We start from the raw sequence: 23,618 nt of genomic DNA, 5'->3' as shown, positions 1-23,618 counted from the left end.
AGAGTGAGAGAGAGGGGGAAGAGAAGGAGAGCGAGAGGGAGAGGAGGAAAGAGAGGGAGAAAGAGAGAGATGGTGGATTAGGTTAAAGACTGAACACCCAAACTATTCTACATGATAAACCATGGTAAAAACGAGAAACAAAACTGCTTGCACCAAACTACAGTAACTGTTCGAAATGAGCCAATTAGTGTTTTATGGGGAGCTCAGAGGGTTGTTTAGTGGTGGTTCTGACAGAGATATTGTTGGGTTTCATTAGGTTTCCTCCTCCCCGCTTCTCCAGACAGAACAGCCCACCCTCATTACAGACAGGCAGACATAGACATGGTGTGTGTGTGTGTGTGTGTGTGTGTATTTGCATGCATGCTTGCCATTGGAGGCTGCTGAGGGGAGGATGGCTCATAATAATGGCTGTAACGAAGCGAATGGTATCAAACCATGTGTTTGAAATATTTGACACCATTCCATATGTGTGTGTGTGTGTGTGTGTGTGTGTGTGTGTGTGTGTGTGTGTGTGTGTGTGTGTGTGTGTGTGTGTGTGTGTGTGTGTGTGTGTGTGTTTCCGGGTGTCGGGTATACCGTTTGTGGACACTCGGCTAACAGTTTGGTGTGATGTGAAAATAAAGACAATGTGAAAACGAATTTTCTCCAGAAGATCCAGAAACGATTCCTTCATTGGAGATAAATGAGACGGAACAAAATACCCTTTCCTACATGTTCTCCACGAGAAGAGAGAAAGAGAGGAATGGAAAGAGAGAAAGAAAGAGAGAGATAAGAGAGAGAGATGGAGGGAGAGAGAGAGATAGATGGAGAGATAGAGAGAGAGATGGAGAGAAAGAGAGAGAGATAGAGAGGGAGAGATGGAGAGATAAGAGAGAGAGAGAGAGGGAGAGATGGAGAGAAAGAGAGAGATAGAGAGAGAGAGATGGAGAGATAAGAGAGAGATGGAGAGAGAGAGATGGAGAGAAAGAGAGAGATAGAGAGATGGAGAGATAAGAGAGAGATGGAGAGAGAGAGATGGAGAGAAAGAGAGAGATAGAGAGAGATGGAGAGAGAGAGACTACTAAATCACGTGTGATTTGTTCTAGTAAACAGAGTTGGTATTCTCCACAGTTATTTGTCTGTAAGGCCAAGTGAAGAGATCAACTATAGTTACTGTAGTGGTTGTGGTCCCTAAAAGGTCAGTAGCACTTCTAAAGGAGGATCAATATGTTTTAATCAGATCAGTGAATCACCATTTTGCTCTTTTGCTCTCCCTCTCTCTGTCTCCCTCTCTCCCTCTCTCCCTCTCTCCGTCTCTCCCTCTCTCCGTCTCTCCCTCTCTCCGTCTCCGTCTCTCCATGTCTCTCCGTCTCTCCCTGTCTCTCCGTCTCTCCCTCTGTCCCTCTCTCCGTCTGTCCCTCTCTCCCTCTCTCCGTCTCTCCCTCTCTCCATCTCTCCGTCTCAGTCTCTCCGTCTCTCAGTCTCTCCGTCTCTCCCTCTCTCCGTCTCCCTCTCTCCGTCTCTCCATCTCTCCATGTCTCTCCGTCTCTCCCTGTCTCTCCGTCTCTCCCTCTGTCCCTCTCTCCGTCTGTCCCTCTCTCCCTCTCTCCGTCTCTCCCTCTCTCCATCTCTCCGTCTCAGTCTCTCCGTCTCTCAGTCTCTCCGTCTCTCCCTCTCTCCGTCTCCCTCTCTCCGTCTCTCCATCTCTCCATGTCTCTCCGTCTCTCCCTGTCTCTCCGTCTCTCCCTCTGTCCCTCTCTCCGTCTGTCCCTCTCTCCCTCTCTCCGTCTGTCCCTCTCTCCCTCTCTCCGTCTCTCCCTCTCTCCATCTCTCCGTCTCAGTCTCTCCGTCTCTCAGTCTCTCCCTCTCTCCCGCTCTCCGTCTCTCCCGCTCTCCGTCTCTCCCGCTCTCCGTCTCTCCCCCTCTCCATCTCTCCTCTCTCCGTCTCTCCCTCTCTCCGTCTCTCCCTCTCTCCGTCTCTCCCTCTCTCCCTCTCTCCGTCTCTCCGTCTCCCTCTCTCCGTCTCCCTCTCTCCGTCTCTCCGTCTCTCCCTCTGTCCCTCTCTCCGTCTGTCCCTCTCTCCCTCTCTCCGTCTCTCCCTCTCTCCATCTCTCCGTCTCAGTCTCTCCGTCTCTCCGTCTCTCCCTCTCTCCCGCTCTCCCTCTCTCCCGCTCTCCGTCTCTCCCGCTCTCCGTCTCTCCCCCTCTCCATCTCTCCTCTCTCCGTCTCTCCCTCTCTCCGTCTCTCCGTCTCTCCCTGTCTCTCCGTCTCTCCCTCTGTCCCTCTCTCCGTCTGTCCCTCTCTCCCTCTCTCCGTCTCTCCCTCTCTCCGTCTCAGTCTCTCCGTCTCTCAGTCTCTCCGTCTGTCCCTCTCTCCCTCTCTCCGTCTCTCCCTCTCTCCGTCTCTCCCTCTCTCCGTCTCAGTCTCTCCGTCTGTCCCTCTCTCCCTCTCTCCCTCTCTCCGTCTCTCCGTCTCCCTCTCTCCGTCTCTCCCTCTCTCTGTCTCTCCCTCTCTCCGTCTCTCCCTCTCTCCGTCTCTCCGTCTCTCCGTCTCTCCGTCTCTCCCTCTCCCCGTCTCTCCCTCTCTCCCTCTCTCCGTCTCTCCCTCTCCGTCTCCCTCACTTTTTCAATCACTTTGGTGCAATTTTCACAAGTCTAGGCACAAAAATCTAAACAGATCATCAAATGGCTCATGTTTAAAAACTCTAAGCGCATTTTCAACTGACTGAGTACAACAAACATTATACCGCTCTGCACCAACACCGATCTGCACCAACACCGATCTGCACCAACACCGCTCTGCACCAATACCACCAATAAATGTATTAAATAGTTTTTTTCCCCCTTATCAACTAACACATACTACCCCATAATGACAAACCCCCAAAAGTTGTAGATTTTTATAGATAAAAAAAAAATACATAGATAAAAAAAATATCACATGTATTCAGACCCTTTACTCAGTACTTTGTTGAAGCATCTTTGGCCCCAATTACAGCCTCGAGTCTTCTTGGGTATGACGCTACAAGCTTGGCACACCTGTATTTGGGGAGTTTTTCACATTCTTCTCTGCAGATTAGTTGGGGAGCGTCGCTGCACAGCTCTTTTCAGGTCTCTCCAGAGATGTTTGATCGGGTTCAAGTCCAGGCTCTGGCTGGGCCACACAAGAACATTCAGAGACTTGTCCAGAAGCCACTACTGCACTGTCTTGGCTGTGTGCTTAGGGTTGTTGTCCTGTTGGAAGGGGAACCTTGGCCCCAGTCCGAGGTCCTGAGCGCTCTGGAACAGGTTGTCTTCAAGGAGCTCTCTGTTCTTTGCTCCGTTCATCTTTCGCTTGATCCTGACTAGTCTCCCAGTCCCTGCTGCTGAAAAACATCCCTACAGCATGATGGTGCCACCACCATGCTTCACCATAGGGATAGTGACATTTTCCTCCAGACGTGACACTTGCCATTCAGGCCAAAGAGTTCAATCTTGGTTTCATCAGACCAGAGATCTTGTTTCTCCTGGTCTAAGTCCTTTAGGTGCCAAACTATAAGCAGGGCTGTCATGTGCCTTTTACTGAGGAGTGGCTTCTGTCTGGCCTGCTTGGTGGAGTGCTGCAGAGATGGCTGTCCTTCTGGAACGTTCTCCCATCTCAACAGAAAAACTCTGGAGCTCTGACCGAGTGACCATTGGGTTCTTGGTCACCTTTCTGACCAAGGCCTTCCCCCCCGAATGCTCAGTTTGGCCCAGGCAGACAGCTCTAGGAAGAGTCTTGATGGTTCCAAACTTCTTCCATTTAAGAATGATGGAGGCCACTGTGTTTCTGGGAATCTTCAATGCTGCAGAAATGTTTTGGTACCCTTCCCCAGATCTGTTCCTTGACACAATCCTTTCTCGGAGCTCTGCAAACAATTGCTCTGACATGCACTGTCAACTGTGGGACCTTATCTAGACAGGTGTGTACCTTTCCAAATCATGTTCAATCAATTGAATTTACCACAGGTGGACTCCAATCAAGTTGTAAACATCTCAAGGATGATCAATAGAAACAGGATGCACCTGAGCTCAATTTCAAGTCTCATAGCAAATAGTTTGAATACGTTTGCTTTAATTTAAAAAACCTGTGTTTGTTTTGTCATTATGGTGTATTTTGTGTAGATTGATGAAAAAATAATAATATTTAATACATTTTATAATAAGTCTGTAATGTAACAAAATGTGGATAAAGTCAATGGGTCTGAATACTTTCTGTATGCACAGTATCTGATGATTTCTTCATCTACAGACACTGAAACTGTAAGAATGACATTATTCTCAACAAGCTCTAAACTTTACATTGGATACAGACAAATTACATATATATTTTATTTGCATTAAACTTGAAAAATGTGTAAATACTGGTACATGGTTAAATACTGTAACTGGTATTCACCCTATATTATTCCTTATAGACCGCACTTCAAAAATATCTGTTTAGAAAATGGTATCATGCATTTCTTGCCATTGGATGAAATCCTAGTTAAAATGACTAAAAGTTGAGCCTATCATTATCTGAAGTATCGGTGGATAAACAAAATGTTCTCATGTAATTTTGCATGAATGACTCAGGGGTGAAGGAAGTGTTTAGTTAACTCCAACAGGCTCAAAGGTTCTGAACATAAAACAGTGGAATTACAAGTGTTTTGTTTTGTGCTCAGAATTCTGAAAATATACCACTTGCATCTGAAATATTTTCCAAAGTGATTGAAAAAAACGAACAGTTGAGCCATGAAATCAAATTGGTTAAGTTAAAAATGAAGGTTTAAAACAGAAAACAACCCTCGGTTACGTTTAGCCATTTATTAAGACTGGCCTTTCTAACTTGTTGTGGACAGATGGTGCAGTAGTGGTTTGAGCAGCAAGCTCTTGCTCCATAGACTGCAGGTTCAATTCAAACTCTGGGCACTTTTTTCTTCTTCTAGTGGACAATTATATATATATATATATATATATATATATATATATATATATATATATTTTTTTTTTTGACTGCATCTCCCGACGTTCCTGGGGACCAGCAAAAACGTCAAATTCTGCCTTGAATCTGGAGTGATCTCTCTGGGCAATGACACTCCTAGTCATTATTCTATCATATGCATTCATATCATCTTCCTTTGTGAGCTGTATTGTCCCAGTGGACACGCACACACACACACACACCATCCATCCTGCCACCCTCGCTACACACACACACCCTTCAACAACTTAACTTAACACAGCTAAAGAATATTAATAGTTCTTCACTATGAACTAATCTTTGTCTGCATACCAAATTGCACCCTATTCCCTATTTGGTGCACTACGTTTGACCAGGGCCCACTATGTACAGTAGGGAACAGTGTCCCAGGAGAGAGACGAGAGGTCCATCCATCTGACATGACATGAGGCGCTGTGTATAGAGAAATCATCATGGAGTTTGACATTGTCTATGGAGAGATGTAATGATGAACCTTCATCATTCTGAGAGAGCTTGGCACCTAGACAGGAGCTGCTGCTGAGAAAGAGAGGGGGAACGAGAGAGAGAGAGAGAGAGAGAGAGAGAGAGAGAGAGAGAGAGAGCAAGGAAAGGGAGATAGTAAAAGAGCAAAAGGAAGAGGGAGAGGAAGAGTAAGAGGAAGAGGAAGAGAGAGAGAGATCCAGCTAGTATTGGGAGACAATTATAGGGCTTGTGAGTGAGTGTGTGTGTGAGTGATGTGTGTGTGTGCCGGCCACATTTCCCGAACCACCGAACAATGGCAGTGCTTCAAACACAACGTCCCAGTGGAGTTGAAAACAGGGAGAAGCAGCCAGAAAGCTGACCACAAAACCACATAGCACATGATATCTGACAGGAGAGGACAAACAAACACAAACACACCCCACAGAGCTCCAGGACAGCAACACAATTAGACCCAATCAAATCACGAGAAAACAAAAAGAGAATTACTTGACACATTGGAAAGAATTTACCAAAAAACTGTGCAAACTAGAATGCTATTTGGCCCTAAACAGAGAGTACACAGTGGCAGAATACCTGACCACTGTGAATGACCCAAACTTAAGGAAAGCTTTGACAATGTACAGACTCAGTGAGCATAGCCTTGCTACTGAGAAAGGCCACCGTAGGCAGACCTGGCTCTCAAGAGAAGACAGGCTATATGCACACTGCCCACAAAATGAGGTGGAAACTGAGCTGCACTTCTAATTCCACTTCCTAGCGAGAGAGAGAGAGAGAGAGAGAGAGAGAGAGAGAGAGAGAGAGAGAGAAAATACAGTATTATAAGTAAATCTAGATGGAAAACGTACAACAGTAATGTTAAGAAATTCAATTGACTATTTGAGCTAAATGTGGCATGCTGAAATAGTTAATCATGTCTATCTCGTTCTCTCTAACCCTCTTTCTTGCTCACACTCTCTCTTGTTCACTCTCTCTCTCTCTCTCTCCCCCCTCCCCCATCTCTCCGGCAGTTACCAGCCTTTCAATCTGTGGCACACACTAAGAGTATGTTCCCAGACCCCACCAGACCTGGTCAGACTTCAAACACAGAAACCACTCATATCATTAACCTAATGCATCTCATTACCATAGCATCAGGCCATATGACAGCCTAAATGCATTTGGTGGGACTGGTTGCATCTGAAATGGCACCCTATTCCCTAAATTGTGCACTAATTATGACCAGGACCCATCAACAGTAGCGCACTAGACAAGGCATAGGGTGCCATTTGGGATGCAGCTGCAGGGTAGGTGGTTTTGGTGAAAGGTCCACCTGTTCTTGGTAATCACATTGTTACCCTGTGTGGTGAGTGACCATTGGTTGTATGTTCTGGGCAGGGACGTCCCCGTTCCCCTGGTTGCCATAGGAGCCATTAACCTTCCGTGGTTGCCCTAGAGACAGTGGCATCCCATGCTAAAGGCTGAGGTGGAGCTGCAGCATTTTGTGTTCCCAAATCTCTCTTAGTTACCAGGAAATGACAATGGGGTCTCTACGGGGTGAAAAGACAGACTGCTGCGAGTGTTATAGGCTAGGCAGTTCAGGGCTGGGTTGTGATGTGTTGTTCTGTGCCTATCCCTGACAGGGCAGAGCAGCTGTGGCTTGGCCCATGAAGAAAGCTCTGGGTAACTGCTTTTTACTACTTCTAATCAGGACCACATGGTCTGTGAAAGGCTGTAGCATTGTGTTAGACCAGGGATGGGCAACGATGATGGGGTGGGGGCTACAAAAATCTGAACTCATCATGGGGGGCCACAGTGGCTTGCGGGTCTGTGTACCCACCTTGCAAGCAAACCATTTTAGCAGCCCTCTTGACAGCGGAGAGAAAACGTTTGAGTTATTTTCCTGCAATTCTACACATTTTGCCACTAGGCATAGAGAAAATGTTGTGGTTTTAAAGCAAGAATGCCGCAAATCTACACACTTTTCATCGAGAAGATTTCACAATTTTCTAAAACATTTAATGCAATTCTAGTCATTTTGCCATGTGGCAGAGAGAAAAATACACAGTTTTACAGTTTATTTCTACACAGGGAGAAGAGAAATGTTTGCATTGTGTATTCTACTATTCCAACTCAGTAAGTCAGTAAGTCAGTAAGTCAGTAAGTCAGTAACTCAGTAAGTCAGTAACTGAGTAAGTCAGTAAGTCAGTAACTGAGTAAGTCAGTAAGTCAGTAACTCAGTAAGTCAGTAAGTCAGTAACTCAGTAACTCAGTAAGTCAGTAACTCAGTAAGTCAGTAAGTCAGTAACTCAGTAACTCAGTAAGTCAGTAAGTCAGTAAGTCAGTAAGTCAGTAAGTCAGTAAGTCGGTAACTCGGTAAGTCGGTAACTCGGTAAGTCGGTAAGTCGGTAAGTCGGTAAGTCGGTAACTCGGTAAGTCGGTAAGTCGGTAACTCGGTAACTCGGTAAGTCGGTAAGTCGGTAACTCGGTAACTCGGTAAGTCGGTAACTCGGTAAGTCGGTAAGTCGGTAAGTCGGTAAGTCGGTAAGTCGGTAAGTCGGTAACTCGGTAACTCGGTAAGTCGGTAAGTTGGTAAGTCGGTAACTCGGTAAGTCAGTAAGTCAGTAAGTCAGTAAGTCAGTAAGTCAGTAAGTCAGTAAGTCTTCCACTCTCTCTCCATCATGCCTCCCCGCCTCTGCTCTTTTTCTCTGTGATGAATCGTTTCACAAATGTCTGTCCTCTCTGTGGAGTCTGTTAGCCATACTACTGTAGCTACAGGCTGTGTTCCAAATGGCTCTATATATAGTGCACTACTATTGACCAGGGCCCTGCCCCAGTCCCAGGTCCAGTAGGGAATAGGGTGACATTTGGGATACCCACACAGTCTAATTGTTTTACTGCTAATGTCAACACTATGCTATTACACCAAGCCTGGGTATAAGGCTGCTGGCTAGGACAATGGTACACACACACACACAAACTCATTCACACACACACACAAACTCATCCACACGCACACACACAACCAAACACACATGGAGTGCCTGGGCATTGGTAGTGTAAAGACCATGTATGATGACCTCCAGCAGGGACAGGATAGAGCAGGTCCTCCCAACCTCCCCATACATCCTATATGTCCCTACATGTTCTACTCTGTGTTCCTTACCCACTCTCCTCCTCATCGGCACTTTCTCCAACTCTTCCATTCTCTCCCTCCCCCGCCTCTCCTCTATTCCTCTCCTCCTGTCTTTCATTGCCTTCTGAACCTTTGGGAAACGCTTCAGCTGTAATTAATGTACTCTTACAGACAGAGCCAAGAGAGAGGGCTGAAGGAATGGAGGGTGAGAAAGAAAGAAAGAGCCGAGAGAGAGAGAGAGAGAGAGCCGAGAGGGATAGACTCTTAGTTAAATCGTTTAGGTGTTAATGAAGACTCCAGGATAAAACAGTGAATTTAAGCCAGTCTCTCCAGATCTCAGGTAGTCAGCCCTAACTAAGCAGCTTGTGGACAAAACACAACCCAATTTGATGATGAGCAGACAAGACATCTTACTCAGACATACAGAAGGAACAGAGGGAACCCTCATTAAGAATACACAAAGATAAAACCTAACCATAGTCACTAGGGAGGAAAAGACAAGGAGAAGTTAACACATCACCAACCAATAAACACTGTTGAAACGTATGAGACAGAACTGGGTGAGTGTGTACACAGCCGTCACAGATCAATCCATTGGCATGCCAGAGAATCTCTCACTTACAGACCCACCCACCCACCCACCCACCCACCCACCCACCCACCCACACACACACACACACACACACACACACACACACACACACACACACACACACAAAAGGGAGAGACAATAGGCAGGGCCGATGAGTGTGTTTCTCCCCTCAAGCAGTGGTCCTTTAGGAGACTAGATGCAGGATAATCCCTGTTTTCATCCCAAATTGTACAGTTTTCCCTAAATAGTGCACTAATTTTGACCAGAGCACTGTATAGGGAATAGGGTGTATTTGAGACAAAGATTGTCTTCGATCCTAAATCCAACAGCTTCTGGAGGGAAAACCACAGCTGCCTAAACTCATCTCCCTGAAATCTTGCAATGTCTCCCTAGCAACCACACATTAGCTTGGTGATTGGAGCAGCGTGGCAGTGGTTGCTATAGCTACAGGAAGCTCCCATCCCCTCTAACTCACATCTCTCTCTCAATTCAATTCAATTAAATTCAAGGGGCTTTATTGGCATAGGAAACATATGTTAACATTGCCAAAGCAAGGGAAGTAGATAATATTCAAAAGTGAAATAAATAATAAAATTAACAGTAAACATTACACTCACATAAGTTCCAAAAGAATAAAGACATTAAAAATGTCATATTATGTATATATACAGTGTTGTAACGATGTGCAAATGGTTAAAGTACAAAAGGGAAAATAAATAAACAAATATGGTTTGTATTTACAATGGTGTTTGTTCTTCACTGGTTGTCCTTTTCTTGTGGCAACAGGTCACAAATCTTGCTGCTGTGATGGCACACTGGTATTTCACCCAATAGATATGGGGGTTTATCAAAATCAGAGTTTGCTTTTGAATTCTTTGTGGATTTGTGTAATCTGAGGGAAATATGTGTCTCTAAAATGGTTATACATTTGGCAGGAGGTTAGGAAGTGCAGCTCAGTTTCCACCTCGTTTTGTGGGCAGTGTGCATATAGCCTGTCTTTTCTTGAGAGCCAGGTCTGCCTACGGCGGCCTTTCTCAATAGCAAGGCTATGCTCACTGAGTCTGTACATAGTCAAAGCTTTCCTTAAGTTTGGGTCAGTCACAGTGGTCAGGTATTTTGCCACTGTGTACTCTCTGTGTAGGGCCAAATAGCATTCTAGTTTGCTGAATTTTCTTGTTAATTCTTTCCAATGTGTCAAGTAATTATCTTTTTGTTTTCTCATGATTTGGTTGGGTCTAACCTTTCTCGCATCTCCCTCTCTGCCTCCATCTCTCTCTCTCTCTGAATCCATCTCGCTCTCTCTCTCTGCCTCCATCTCTCTCTCCCCATCTCTCTCTCTCTGCCTCATCTCTCTCTCCATTTCTCTCTGCCTCCTTCTCTCTCTCCGCCTCCACCTCTCTCTCCCTGCCTGCCGCTATCTCTCTCTGCCTCCATCGCTCTCTCTCCCTGCCTGCCTCCATCTCTCTCTCTCCCTGCCTCCATCGCTCTCTCTCCCTGCCTCCATCGCTCTCTCTCCCTGCCTCCATCGCTCTCTCTCCCTGCCTCCATTTCTCTCTCTCCCTCTGCCTCCATTTCTTTCTCTCTCCCTCTGCCTCCATTTCTCTCTCTCTCCCTCTGCCTCCATTTCTCTCTCTCTCCCTCTGCCTCCATTTCTCTTTCTCTCCCTGCCTCCATTTCTCTCTCTCTCCCTCTGCCTCCATTTCTCTCTCTCTCTCTCCCTCTGCCTCCATTTCTCTTTCTCTCCCTGCCTCCATTTCTCTCTCTCTCCCTCTGCCTCCATTTCTCTCTCTCTCCCTGCCTCCATCTACCTCTCTCCCTGCCTCCATCTACCTCGCTCCCTGCTTCCATCTCTCTCCCTGCCTCCCTCTCTCTCCCTACCTGTTCCTTTCTTTAAGGGAACTTTTACCAGAGACAAACAGATACAGGTAACCTCTTACAGTAGTCCTGATACTCTGGACATTGTAGAAATCTGTTTTGACTCACAAAACTGCTGACAGACGATTTGTATGGTTTTGAAACCTGACGCGTGCGTGCGTGCGTGCGTGAGTGAGTGTGTGAGTGAGCGTGTATCTCGCTAAGGAGCTGTCCATATGGAACATGCATTTAGACCACTGCAATGCCTGGTAGCTGTGCTGGAATGGGAAAGTGCCACTTTAGCAACCAACGGAAAATGTGGTCAGTGTGTCATTAGGCCACGATACACAGTGTGCTACCATTACCAGTAATATAATACTACATATCATCCTTAGTGTGTGTGTGTGTGTGTGTGTGTGTGTGTGTGTGTGTGTGTGTGTGTGTGTGTGTGTGTGTGGCTACGTGTGTCCTCGCCAGGTTTTCAGTTAGCCAGTAATAGCTGGCCTTTGGCCGTAAAAAAAATAGAAAAGCCAATAAATAAAATTGCCACCGGCCAATTGTCCGGGAGAAGAAAAAAAACAAAGCAAAATAATACTTTTTAGCCTATTCATTGATGTAAATACCAGATGATGTAAATACAGTTTACCAGTCATGCTTTTCGGTCTATGGATTAATGTGCATCATTTAGTGGAATTAAATTGGCACGTGTGTATATTCGTTATGTATCTTATTTATCACACACGCACATCATACAGAGACTTTGAGCAGAAAATCTGTCAGACACTGTTTTTATAGGCCCAATCATTGCACAAAAATTCTAAATGCAATCATGTGTTAAAAATAGTTGGAGGCTATGATTAAAAAGAGCTAATATTTGTATTTTTCAACTGGTAATTGAAGTGCCCGCGTTCCTTTCCATTCGCCATCCAAATGCATAGGCAAGGGAAGGCAGGCTCCATTCGCCATCCAAATGCATAGGCAAGGGAAGGCAGGCTCCATTCGCCATCCAAATGCATAGGCAAGGGAAGGCAGGCTCCATTCGCCATCCAAATGCATAGGCAAGGGAAGGCAGGCTCCATTCGCCATCCAAATGCATAGGCAAGGGAAGGCAGGCTCCATTCGCACATCTCACACCACTTTGCAGTGAGCTGGAGGCAGTATGCATTTTTAAAACATATAGCTACTTAATTGTTTGAAACCTGAATGTTTTACTACATATTATGAGGAATGTTATATCTACCTTCAAAGTTGTCTGTATAAAATATTTTATACAGACTTCCATCTGCCATTGACCATTGAAACCAGTAGTCTATTATTATATACAGACTTCCATCTGCCAACTGAAACCAGTAGTCTATTATTTTATACAGACTTCCATCTGCCAACTGAAACCAGTAGTCTATTTTATACAGACTTCCATCTGCCATTGAACCAGTAGTCTATTATTTTATACAGACTTCCATCTGCCAACTGAAACCAGTAGTCTATTTTATACAGACTTCCATCTGCCATTGAAACAGTAGTCTGTTATTCTATACAGACTTCCATCTGCCAACTGAAACCAGTAGTCTATTATTTTCATGTTCTATTTGTAATGTTCGTCGTATGTAGTAGACCAAACTGCAGCGGGTATATTGAACATCTTTTATTCGAAGGAAAACAAAACACTTACACAAAACAAACGACGAAAACAGTCCCGTAAGGTGCTCAGACTATACAAGGAAACAACCACCCACAAACACAAGAGAAAACTAACCCACTTAAATATGGCCTCCAATTAGAGGCAACGACAACCAGCTGACTCTAATAGGTCGTTCCAAAACCCCAACAAAGAAATAGAAAAACTAGATAAACACATAGAAATAGAAAACATAGAACATCAACCAAAAACCCCGAAACACACTAAACAAACACCCCCTGCCACGCCCTGACCAAACTACAATAACAAACAACCCATTTTACTGGTCAGGACGTGTCAGTACCCCCCCAAAGGTGCAGACCCCGGAAGCACCGAAACACAAAACCCCCACAAAATATAACCCCCACAAAATATAACCCCAAACTTAAAGGGAGGGGAGGGAGGGTGGCCACGTCACCGACGGCTCCCGTGCTACACCCCCCCTCCCTAATCCTCCAACTACGGAGGTGGCTCAGGCTCCGGCCTTAGTCCCCCTTCTAACCTGCCCACCCCTGTTGAAGGCTCATGGCTGTAGACCACTGCTGAAGGCTCTGGGCTAAGGTGCGTCTCTGGAGACCTCGGGCTGAGGGCCGTCTCTGGAGACCTCGGGCTGAGGAGCGTCTCTGGAGACCTCGGGCTGAGGAGCGTCTCTGGAGACCTCGGGCTGAGGAGCGTCTCTGGAGACCTCGGGCTGAGGAGCGTCTCTGGAGACCTCGGGCTGAGGAGCGTCTCTGGAGACCTCGGGCTGAGGGCCGTCTGTGCCGGCTCCGGGCTGAGGGCCGTCTGTGCCGGCTCCGGGCTGAGGGCCGTCTGTGCCGGCTCCCGGCTGAGGGCCGTCTCTGCCGGCTCCCGGCTGAGGGCCGTCTCTGCCGGCTCCGGGCTGTGGGCCAGCTCTGCCAGTTCCGGACTGTGGGATGTCGCCGGAAGCACTGGACGGGGCACTGTCGCCGGAAGCTCTAGACGGGGCACTGTCGCCGGAAGTTCTGGACGGGGCACTGTCACCGGAAGCTCTGGACGGGGACTGCACACTGTAGGCCTGATGCGTGGGGCTGGCTTTGGAGGCGCCAGACTAGTGACACGCACCACAGGGCTAGTGCGAGGAGCAGGAACAGGATGTACTGGACTGGGCAGACGCACTAAAGGCCTGATGCGTGGGGCTGGCTTTGGAGGCGCCAGAACAGTAACACGCACCACAGGGCTAGTGCGAGGAGCAGGAACAGGATACACTGGTTCTTGAAAACGCACTGGAGGTCTGGAGCGCAGAGCATGCACAACCCGTCCTGGCTGGATTGTAACTGTAGCCCTGCAAGGGCGGAGTGCTGGCACAGGGCGAACTGGGCTGTGCTGAGGCATGATGGCTGCCGTGCGTAGAGCAGGTGCAGGGTAGCCTGGGCCTAGGAGACGCACTGGTGGCCAGATGTGCTCTGCCGGCGCACTTCTCCCTGGCTGGATGCCCACTCTAGCACGGCACTTGCGGGGAGCTGGTATCAACCGTACCGGACTGTGCGTGCGGATGGGCGAGACCGTGCGCACTTCCGCATAGCACGGTGCTCTCAACGCCAAACGCTCCCCATAATAAGCACGGGGAGTTGGCTCAGGGCTAACCCTTGGCCCAGCCAAACTACCCGTGTGCCCCCCCCATTTTTTTTGGGGGGGGGGCTGCCTTCTCTCCTCCTGAAATGGAGGATATAATGCCTCATACCTCCGTCGTTCTGCCTTTGCTGCCTCCAGCTCCTCCTTCGGACGCTTGTACTCCCCAGCCTGGTGCCATGGTCCTTTACCATCTAGTATCTCCTCCCATGTCCACTACTCCAAATAGCTCCTCTGTTGCTCCTTCCTCCGCTGCTTGGTCCTTTCTTGGTGGGTGGTTCTGTAACGTTCGTCGTATGTAGTAGACCAAACTGCAGCAGGTATATTGAACATTTTCTTTTATTCGAAGGAAAACAAAACACTTACACAAAACAAACGACGAAAACAGTCCCGTAAGGTGCTCAGACTATACAAGGAAACAACCACCCACAAACACAAGAGAAAACTAACCCACTTAAATATGGCCTCCAATTAGAGTCAACGACAACCAGCTGTCTCTAATTGGAGGTCGTTCCAAAACCCCAACAAAGAAATAGAAAAACACATAGAAATAGAAACCATAGAACATCAACCAAAAACCCCGAAACACAGTAAACAAACACCCCCTGCCACGCCCTGACCAAACTACAATAACAAACAACCTCTTTTACTGGTCAGGGCGTGACACGATTGGTTTTCAACTTTCTTTCATTGTCCGATAAAATGCAAACTGGTTTGTTCTAAAGGTAACTTTAATATCCTGAAACTGTACATTTATATTCATATGAGAGAAATAAACGTTCATGTTTGATATGCTAATGTTACCTGCTAGCATAGTTAGCTGTGTTATTGTCTTGCAAACTACATTTTGCTAACAAGAAAATAAACCCTTTAATTGTCTGCAAATGCTTGTGAATTATTGCGTTATTCAAGAGTCTAATATGTTTGGATGAAAAGTTGCTCAAATGTTTTAATAGTTTGTAAGCTTATTGGCTAGTGGCTACTGTGATACTGGTATTTACAGTCAATTTAGAGCTGCAGAACAGAAATGTCACATTGCCAGTGACAATGAAAGATAAGGCAATGTCATGTACATTGAAAAGATAATGTGCATATTATTAAGTTGAAATTTTGTTGTGCTGCCTCTCCTTAAATGTTTGTCAATAAGAATAGTCTAAGACATTATTACTATCCCATACAATAAATCATACAGTTAGTGTATGTTCCACAGTTTATTTTCTACACTATATCAATGTATTTTCCATAGTGTTTTGTCTTGGACTTCGATTACAAGGCTTCTTCTCCACGCCATAATCAGTTGCTCTATAATGGGTTTAAATAGGAGGATAAACACAATTAGTGCTCTCTCAGTAATGCATGACACATGAATTATCATAATGTTGAGCTCTGGATCTAATGTGAATCAATACAGTAAGGGAGAGATACGACAAACAGGTGAAGGGTGTACAGAAGGGGTTGTATATGCGTGTGTGTGTGCGTGCTGTATTGGTTGTTACAATAGAGAGAAGAGACGGAGCCGACAACAGAATGTAATTAAAATGACTTCTCTATAACGGAGTGCTGCTACACTCAAAGAATGCTGTAATAATAATAATAATCTCTGTCTGTCCCTCTATTGCTCTTTCCATCACAATGCTACTGAACTCCCTGCTGAGAGAGATGGAGAAAGACAGACTGAGACAGACAGACTGAAACAGACAAAGAAAGACAAGTGATGATAACAGACAGTGAGAGTCTGAGGAAGGATTGAAAGGAATAGCTTCATAGAAAATGGCACTTATTGTTTCCCAAGGTGAAATGAGTTAAATATAAACAGTTCTGCCTAAACAGTGTATTATTGTTTCCCAAGGTGAAATGAGTTAAATATAAACAGTTCTGCCTAAACAGTGTATTATTGTTTCCCAAGGTGAAATGAGTTAAATATAAACAGTTCTGCCTAAACAGTGTATTATTGTTTCCCAAGGTGAAATGAGTTAAATATAAACAGTTCTGCCTAAACAGTGTATTATTGTTTCCCAAGGTGAAATGAGTTAAATATAAACAGTTCTGCCTAAACAGTGTATTATTGTTTCCCAAGGTGAAATGAGTTAAATATAAACAGTTCTGCCTAAACAGTGTATTATTGTTTCCCAAGGTGAAATGAGTTAAATATAAACAGTTCTGCCTAAACAGTGTATTATTGTTTCCCAAGGTGAAATGAGTTAAATATAAAGAGTTCTCCCTAAACAGTGCATTTGGAAACTATTCAGACCCCTTAACTTTGTCCACATTTTGTTACGTTACAGCCTTATTCTAAAATTGATGAAAATTTTTTGTTCCCTCATCAATCTACACACAATACCCCATAATGAAACACAAAAACAGATTTTTTTGAATTTTTAGCAAATTTATGACAAATAAAAACAGAAATACCTTATTTACCCTTTGCTACGAGACTCAAAACTGAGCTCAGGTGCACCCTGTTTCCATTGGTCATCCTTGAGATGTTTCTAAAAGTTGATTGGAGTCCACCTGTGGTAAATTCAAATGATTGGACATGATTTGGAAAGGCACAAACCTGTATATATATATATATATATATATATATATATATATATATATATATATATATATATATATATATATATATATATATAAGATCACACAGTTGACAGTGCATGTCAGAGGAAAAAGCCATGAGGTTGAAGGAATTGTCTGTAGAACTCCGAGACAGGATTGTGTCAATGCATAGATCTGGGGAAGGGTACCAAAACATTTCTGCAGCATTGAAGGTCCCCAGGAACACAGTGGCCTCCATCATTCTTAACCTCTCTGGGATAGGGGGCGGTATTTTATCGTCCGGAGGAAAAGCGTGCCCAAAGTAAACTGCCTGCTACTCAGGCCCAGAAGCTAGGATATGCATATTATTAGTAGATTTGGATAGAAAACACTCAGTTTCTTAAACTGTTTGAATAATGTCTGTGAGTATAACAGAACTGATTTGGCAGGCGAAACCCTGAGCACAATCCATCCAGGGAAATAATTTTTTGAGGTCAATCTGTTTTCCATTGGTTTTCTATGGCAAGCCTGTTTTAATAAAAATATGCTTGTAGTTCCTATAGCTTCCACTAGATGTCAACAGTCTTTAGAAATTGATTGATGTTTTTCTTTTGAGAAATGAAGAAGTAGCCATTTCCTTTCTGGGTGTAGAGCCAAGTGGACTGTTTTGTTTGGGGCACGTAACCTGAAGCTCGCTCCACTTTCATTTTCTCCGCTATTGAACGCAGTTTATCCCATCTTAAATTTTATTGATTATTTACGTTTTAAAATACCTAGAGTTGGATTAGGAAAGTTGTTTGAAATGTTTGGACAAAGTTTACAGGTAACTTAGATGTTGGGTGAGTTGGAACCGGTGTTTTTCTGAATCAAACGCGCCAAATAAATGGACATTTTGGAGATATAACGATGGAATTAATCGAACAAAAGGACCATTTGTGATGTTTATGGGACATATTGGAGTGCCAACAGAAGAAGCTCTTTAAAAGGTAAGGCATGAATTATATTGTTATTTCTGAGTTTTGTGTCGTGCCTGGCGGGTTGAATTATGATTGTATGTGTTTGTTTGATGGGGCGCTGTCCCCAGATAATCGCATGGTTTGCTTTCGCCGTAAAGCCTTTTTGAATTCTGAAGTTAAGCTTTAATTTGGTGTATTGCACTTGTGATTGTGTGAAAGTTAAATATTTCTAAGAATTGTTTTTGAATTTTGAACTCTGCAATTTCACCGGATGTTGTCAAATCGATCCTGCTAACCGGATTTGATCCATAAGAAGTTTGGAACCAACAAGCCTCTTCCAAGAGCTGGCCGCCTTACCAAACTGAACAATTGGGGAAGAAAGGTCTTGGTCAGGGAGGTGACAAAGAACCTGATGGTCACTCTGACAGAGCTCCAGAGTTCCTCTATGGAGATGGAAGAACCTTCCAGAAGGACAACCATCTCTGCAGCACTCCACCAATCAGGCCTTTATGGTAGAGTGGCCTGATGGAAGCCACTCCTCAGTCAAAGGCACAAGGCAGCCCACTCTCTGACCATGAGAAACAAGATTATCTGGTCTGATAAAACCAAGATTGAACTCTTTGCCCTTAATGCCAAGCGTCACGTCTGGAGGAAACCCTATGGTGAAGAATGGTGGTGACAGCATCATGCTGTGAAGATGTTTTTCAGCGGCAGGGACGGGGTCGAGGGAAAGATGAACGGAGCAAAGAACAGAGAGATCCTTGATGAAATCTTGCTCCAGAGTGCTCAGGACCTCAGACTGGGGTGAAGGTTCACCTTCCAACAGGACAACAACCCTAAGCACACAGCCAAGACAATGCAGGAGTGGCTTAGGGACAAGTCTCTGAATGTCCTTGAGTGGCCCAGCCAGAGCCCGGATTTGAACCCGATTGAACATCTCTGGAGAGACCTGAAAATAGCTGTCCAGCGACGCTCCACATTCAACAAAGTACTGAGTAAAGAGCGTGAATACTTATGTAAATGTGATATTTCCATTTGATTTTTGTACATTTGCAAACATTTCTAAAAATCTGTTCTGCTTTGTCATTATGGGGTATCGTGTGTAGATTGATGAGAGATAAAAACAATTGAATCAATTTTAGAATAAGGCTGTAACGTAACAAAGTGTGGAAAAAGGGGTCTGAATATTTTCCATATGCACTGTATGTTTCCTTACAGCCAGACAGACAACACAAAAAGATAAATTAACTAATATCACAGGAACAATACATGGTTATGACAAATATGACCACGTAGTCCAACTTGGTGTTTTACAATTCCTCAAATGAAATTGACCAGAGTGTAATGTAGCCTTTTCAGCCTCCCTATCACACACACACACACACACACACACACACACACACAGACTTATTCATTTAGCCACCCTATCACACACTGAACAAGTCAATGTCAAACTGTCCCATGATGGGAAATTGATTTCATGCTTGGATAACTATCATAGAGCGAGAGGGGAGAGAGATAGAGAGAGAGAGATGAATGCTTGGTTTGTAACTGCCGCCTAAACCGTGACCAACCTCTTTCTCTCTCTCTCCATCTTTCTATCTTCTTCATGTGTCTTTTCCATTCCCCATCACACACCCAGATCATCATCAGCCAAAGACAAACAACAGGAATGAAAAACAAACAGAACAGAAAAGAGGGGGACTAGAGGAGAGAACATGTAGTCGAGGGGAAGGGTAGGGAGGGAAGGAAGGGTAGGGAGGGAAGGAAGGGTAGGAAGGGTAGGGGGTGACAGTGAAACAATAGCAGGTCTTTAGAAAGCTGTGGCCATCGATGCTACTGGAAACAGTGGATAGAACCACATAGAGGGAGGGCATGGTCACACAATACTGCTCTACTGTACTGGCATCACCTGTCTCTGCTTTGGTCCAGGTCAGACCTGGGTCAAATACGTCCATGTCTAACTATTTTTGCTTGAGTTTGCATTTTGCACTTTTGAGACTATTCCATTGGTTCCATTTTGAGATGAAAGGAGTGGAGAGGAGAGCTCAGGTTAAGGAGAGAGAGAGAGAGAGATGGAGAAACAAACACATGACATCATGACTTAGGGGGAAATATACCCCCCCCCTCTCTCTCTCTGCCTGAACCTTCTCTCTGGTCTTTGTAATGGGGGTTTCCCATTGGTTGAGGCTCCCTAGTGAGGCTGAGAATAACCACCAATCAGAGGAAGGGGGCCCTTTCACATGGTTACCACAGCAACCCCTCAACTGAAAACACACAAGTGAAAGTAGAGGGGGATATCATAAAACCCCATTTGAAACAATCCTCGACTAAGTAGCTTATACAAACGCTTTCTATGGTGGCAGTGAACTATTGTATGTGATGTGCTGAAGCAGGCATTCATTTAAACTTCTAAGATGATAGCACAGCCACAAAGCATTGGCCCTACCTACAGCACTGTTGTTATCATGACACAATGCATCACACTGTAGGTAGAGATTGTACAGAGAAATGTTTTACATTTCCTTAGTGTGTATAACAACTATATCAAATGTTATTGGTCACATACACGTGATTAGCAGATGTTATTGCTGGTGTAGCAAAATGCTTGTGCTTCTAGCTCTGACAGTGCAGTAATATCTAACAAGTAACATCTAACAAATTACACAACATATACCCAATACACACAAATCTAAGTAGGAATGAATTAAGACTATATACATATGGACGAGCGATGTCAGAGTGGAACGGACTAAGATACAGTAGAATATTATAGAAAACAGTAGAATATTATTGAATACAGTATAAACATATGAGATGAGTAATGCCAGATATGTAAACATTAAGTGACTAAGATACTGTAGAATTGTATAGAATACAGGATATACATATGAGATGAGTAATGCCAAATATGTAAACATTATTAAAGTGACTAGTGTTCCATTCCTTAAAGTGGCCAGTGATTTCTAGTCTATGCCTATAGGCAGCAGCCTCTAATGTGCTAGTCATGGCTGTTTAACAGTCTGATGGCCTTGAGATAGAAGCTGTTTTTCAGTCCAGCTTTGATGCACCTGTACTGACCTCGCCTTTTGGATGATAGCGGGGTGAACAGGCAGTGGCTCGGTGGTTGATATCCTTGATGATCTTTTTGGCCTTCCGTCTGACATTGGGTGCTGTAGGTGTCCTGGAGGGCGGGTAGTTTGCTCCCGGTAATGTGTTGGGCAGAGCGCACCACCCTCTGGAGAGCCTTGCGGTTGCGTGAGGTGCAGCTGCCAAACCAGGCGGTGATACAGCCCGACAGGATGCTTTCAAATGGCATCTGTAAAAGTTTGTGAGGGTTTTAGGTGACAAGCCAAATTTCTTTAGCCTCTTCAACCTCAGGAGGCTATGTTGCGCCTTCTTCACCACTCTGTCTGTGTGGGTGGTCCATTTCAGTTTGTCAGTGATGTGTATGCCAAGGAACGTGAAGATAGGGGGGTGCACCCTCTGCTGTTTCCTGAAGTCCACGATCATCTCCTTTGTTTTGTTGACTTTGAGTGAGAGGCTGTTTCCCAGGCACCACACTCCGAGCCCTCACCTCCTCCCTGTAGGCTGTCTTGTCATTGTTGGTAATCAAGCCTGTGCCGTCTGCAAACTTGATGATTGAGTTGGAGGTGTGCTTGGCCACGTAGTCATGGGTGAACAGGGCGTAAAGGAGGGGGTTGAGCACGCACCCTTGTTGGGCCCCAGTGTTGAGGATCAGCAGAGTGGAGGTGATGTTTCCTACCTTCAACACCTGGGGCTGGCCTGTCAGGAAGTCCAGGACCAAGTTGCAAAGGGCGGGGTTCAGACCCAAGGCCTCGAGCTTAATGATGAGCTTGGAGGGTACTATGGTGTTAAATGTTGAGCTATAGTCAATAAACATCATTCTTACATAGGTATTCCTCTTTTCCAGATGGGATAGGGCAGTGCGCAGAGTGATGGCGATTGCATCGTCTATGGATCTATTGGGGCGGAAAGCAAATTGAAGTGGGTTTATGGTGACAGGTAGGGTGGAGGTGATATGATCCTTGACTAGTCTCTCAAAGCACTTCATGATGACAGAAGTGAGTGCTACGGGGCGATAGTCATTCAGTTCAGTTATCTTTGCCTTCTTGGGTACAGGAACAATGGTGACCATCTTGAAGCAAGTGGGGACAGCAGACTGGGATAGGGATAGATTGAATATGCCCGTAACCACAGCAGCCAGCTGGTCTGCGCATGCTCTGAGGACGTGGCTAGGGATGCCATCTGGGCCAGCAGCCTTGTGAAGGTTAACACGTTTAAATGTTCTACTCACTGCTGAAGCAGTTTTGCATCGAAGAATGGGCAAAAATCCCTGTGGCTAGGTGTGCCAAGCTTATAGAGACATAACCCAAGATACTTGCAGCTGTAATTGCTGCAAAAGGTTGCTCTACAAAGTATTGACTTTGGGGGGGTGAATAGTTATGCACGCTCAAGATCAGTTTTTTTGTCTTATTTCTTGTTTGTTTAACAATAACAAACATTTTGCATCTTCAAAGTGGTAGGTATGTTGTGTAAATCAAATAATACAAACCCCCAAAAAATCTAATTTAATTCCAGGTTGTAAGGCAACAAAATAAGAAAAATGCCAAGGCAGGTGAATCATTTTGCAACCCACTGTATGTATTCCTGTCTGTGTGATGTACTGAGAATCCTGCTGGCTTTACTGACTCTGACAGAGTATCCCGAGAGAGCCATGTTTCCGTGAAACAAAGTATTTTACAGGCCCCAATGTGTCTCTGGAAAGAAATCCTTGATCCACACTCATCAACTTTGTTATCCAAAGACTGAACATTAGCGAGTAATATACTCGGAAGCGGTGGGTGGTGTGCACACCTCCAAAGTCGAACCAGCAGGCCACCTCAAGTGCCTTTTCTCTGCCGCCGATGTTTTGGGTCGGCCTCTGGAATAAGTTCAATTGCTCTGGGAAGAGTGAACAAAGGATCTGCTCCAGGGAAGTCATATACCTGGTCGTAATGCTGGTAGTTCTGGTGAGTTACCGCATTTCCTGAACTAATAATGTACATAAATGTACATAAACATGAAAAATACTGCAAAGTCTCCTAAGAGCTAGTCGCGATGCTGCCATCTCCGTCGGCGCCATCTTCAATGCATTCAATATCCTACACACCTCTTAGCAGGAGCCCACGCCCTCCTACACACCTCTTAGCAGGAGCCCACGCCCTCCTACACACCTCTTAGCAGGAGCCCACGCCCTCCTACACACCTCTTAGCAGGAGCCCACGCCCTCCTACACACCTCTTAGCAGGAGCCCACGCCCTCCTACACACCTCTTAGCAGGAGCCCACGCCCTCCTACACACCTCTTATCAGGAGCCCACGCCCTCCTACACACCTCTTAGCAGGAGCCCACGCCCTCCTACACACCTCTTAGCAGGAGCCCACGCCCTCCTAAACACCTCTTAGCAGGAGCCCACGCCCTCCTACACACCTCTTAGCAGGAGCCCACGCCCTCCTACACACCTCTTAGCAGGAGCCCACGCCCTCCTACACACCTCTTAGCAGGAGCCCATGCCCTCCTACACACCTCTTAGCAGGAGCCCACACCCTCCTACACACCTCTTAGCAGGAGCCCACACCCTCCTACACGGTTCTTCTAATCCTTCGTCTGGATCATTATTGGCATGGTTTGGAGTGTGTGTGTGTGTGTGTGTGTGTGTGTGTGTGTGTGTGTGTGTGTGTGTGTCGACAGGGACTTGATGTCACAGTCTGAGTCCCAGCCTGTAAGAGCCTTAACATTCAGGAGTGACCTACTACTGCAGGAAGAGGGCTTTCCCTGCAGAGTGCATACAGA

At 45.4% G+C, this 23,618-nt stretch overlaps 1 protein-coding gene across 1 annotated transcript in view; it reads right to left on the bottom strand.

Moving 5' to 3' along the window:
* The window catches only part of LOC115164014 (actin-binding LIM protein 3), an 81,373-nt gene extending 58,871 nt beyond the window's left edge, over positions 1-22,502 (bottom strand). Inside the window, exon 1 of the mRNA XM_029716164.1 lies at positions 22,476-22,502. Within this exon, the coding sequence (XP_029572024.1) occupies positions 22,476-22,502 (27 nt within the window). The remainder of the gene's footprint in view (positions 1-22,475) is intronic.
* Positions 22,503-23,618: the final 1,116 nt, after the last annotated feature.

This window comes from Salmo trutta, chromosome 3 (assembly GCF_901001165.1).
Source record: "Salmo trutta chromosome 3, fSalTru1.1, whole genome shotgun sequence".
Taxonomy (NCBI): domain Eukaryota; kingdom Metazoa; phylum Chordata; class Actinopteri; order Salmoniformes; family Salmonidae; genus Salmo; species Salmo trutta.
This window is presented reverse-complemented; position numbering and strand designations above follow the sequence as displayed.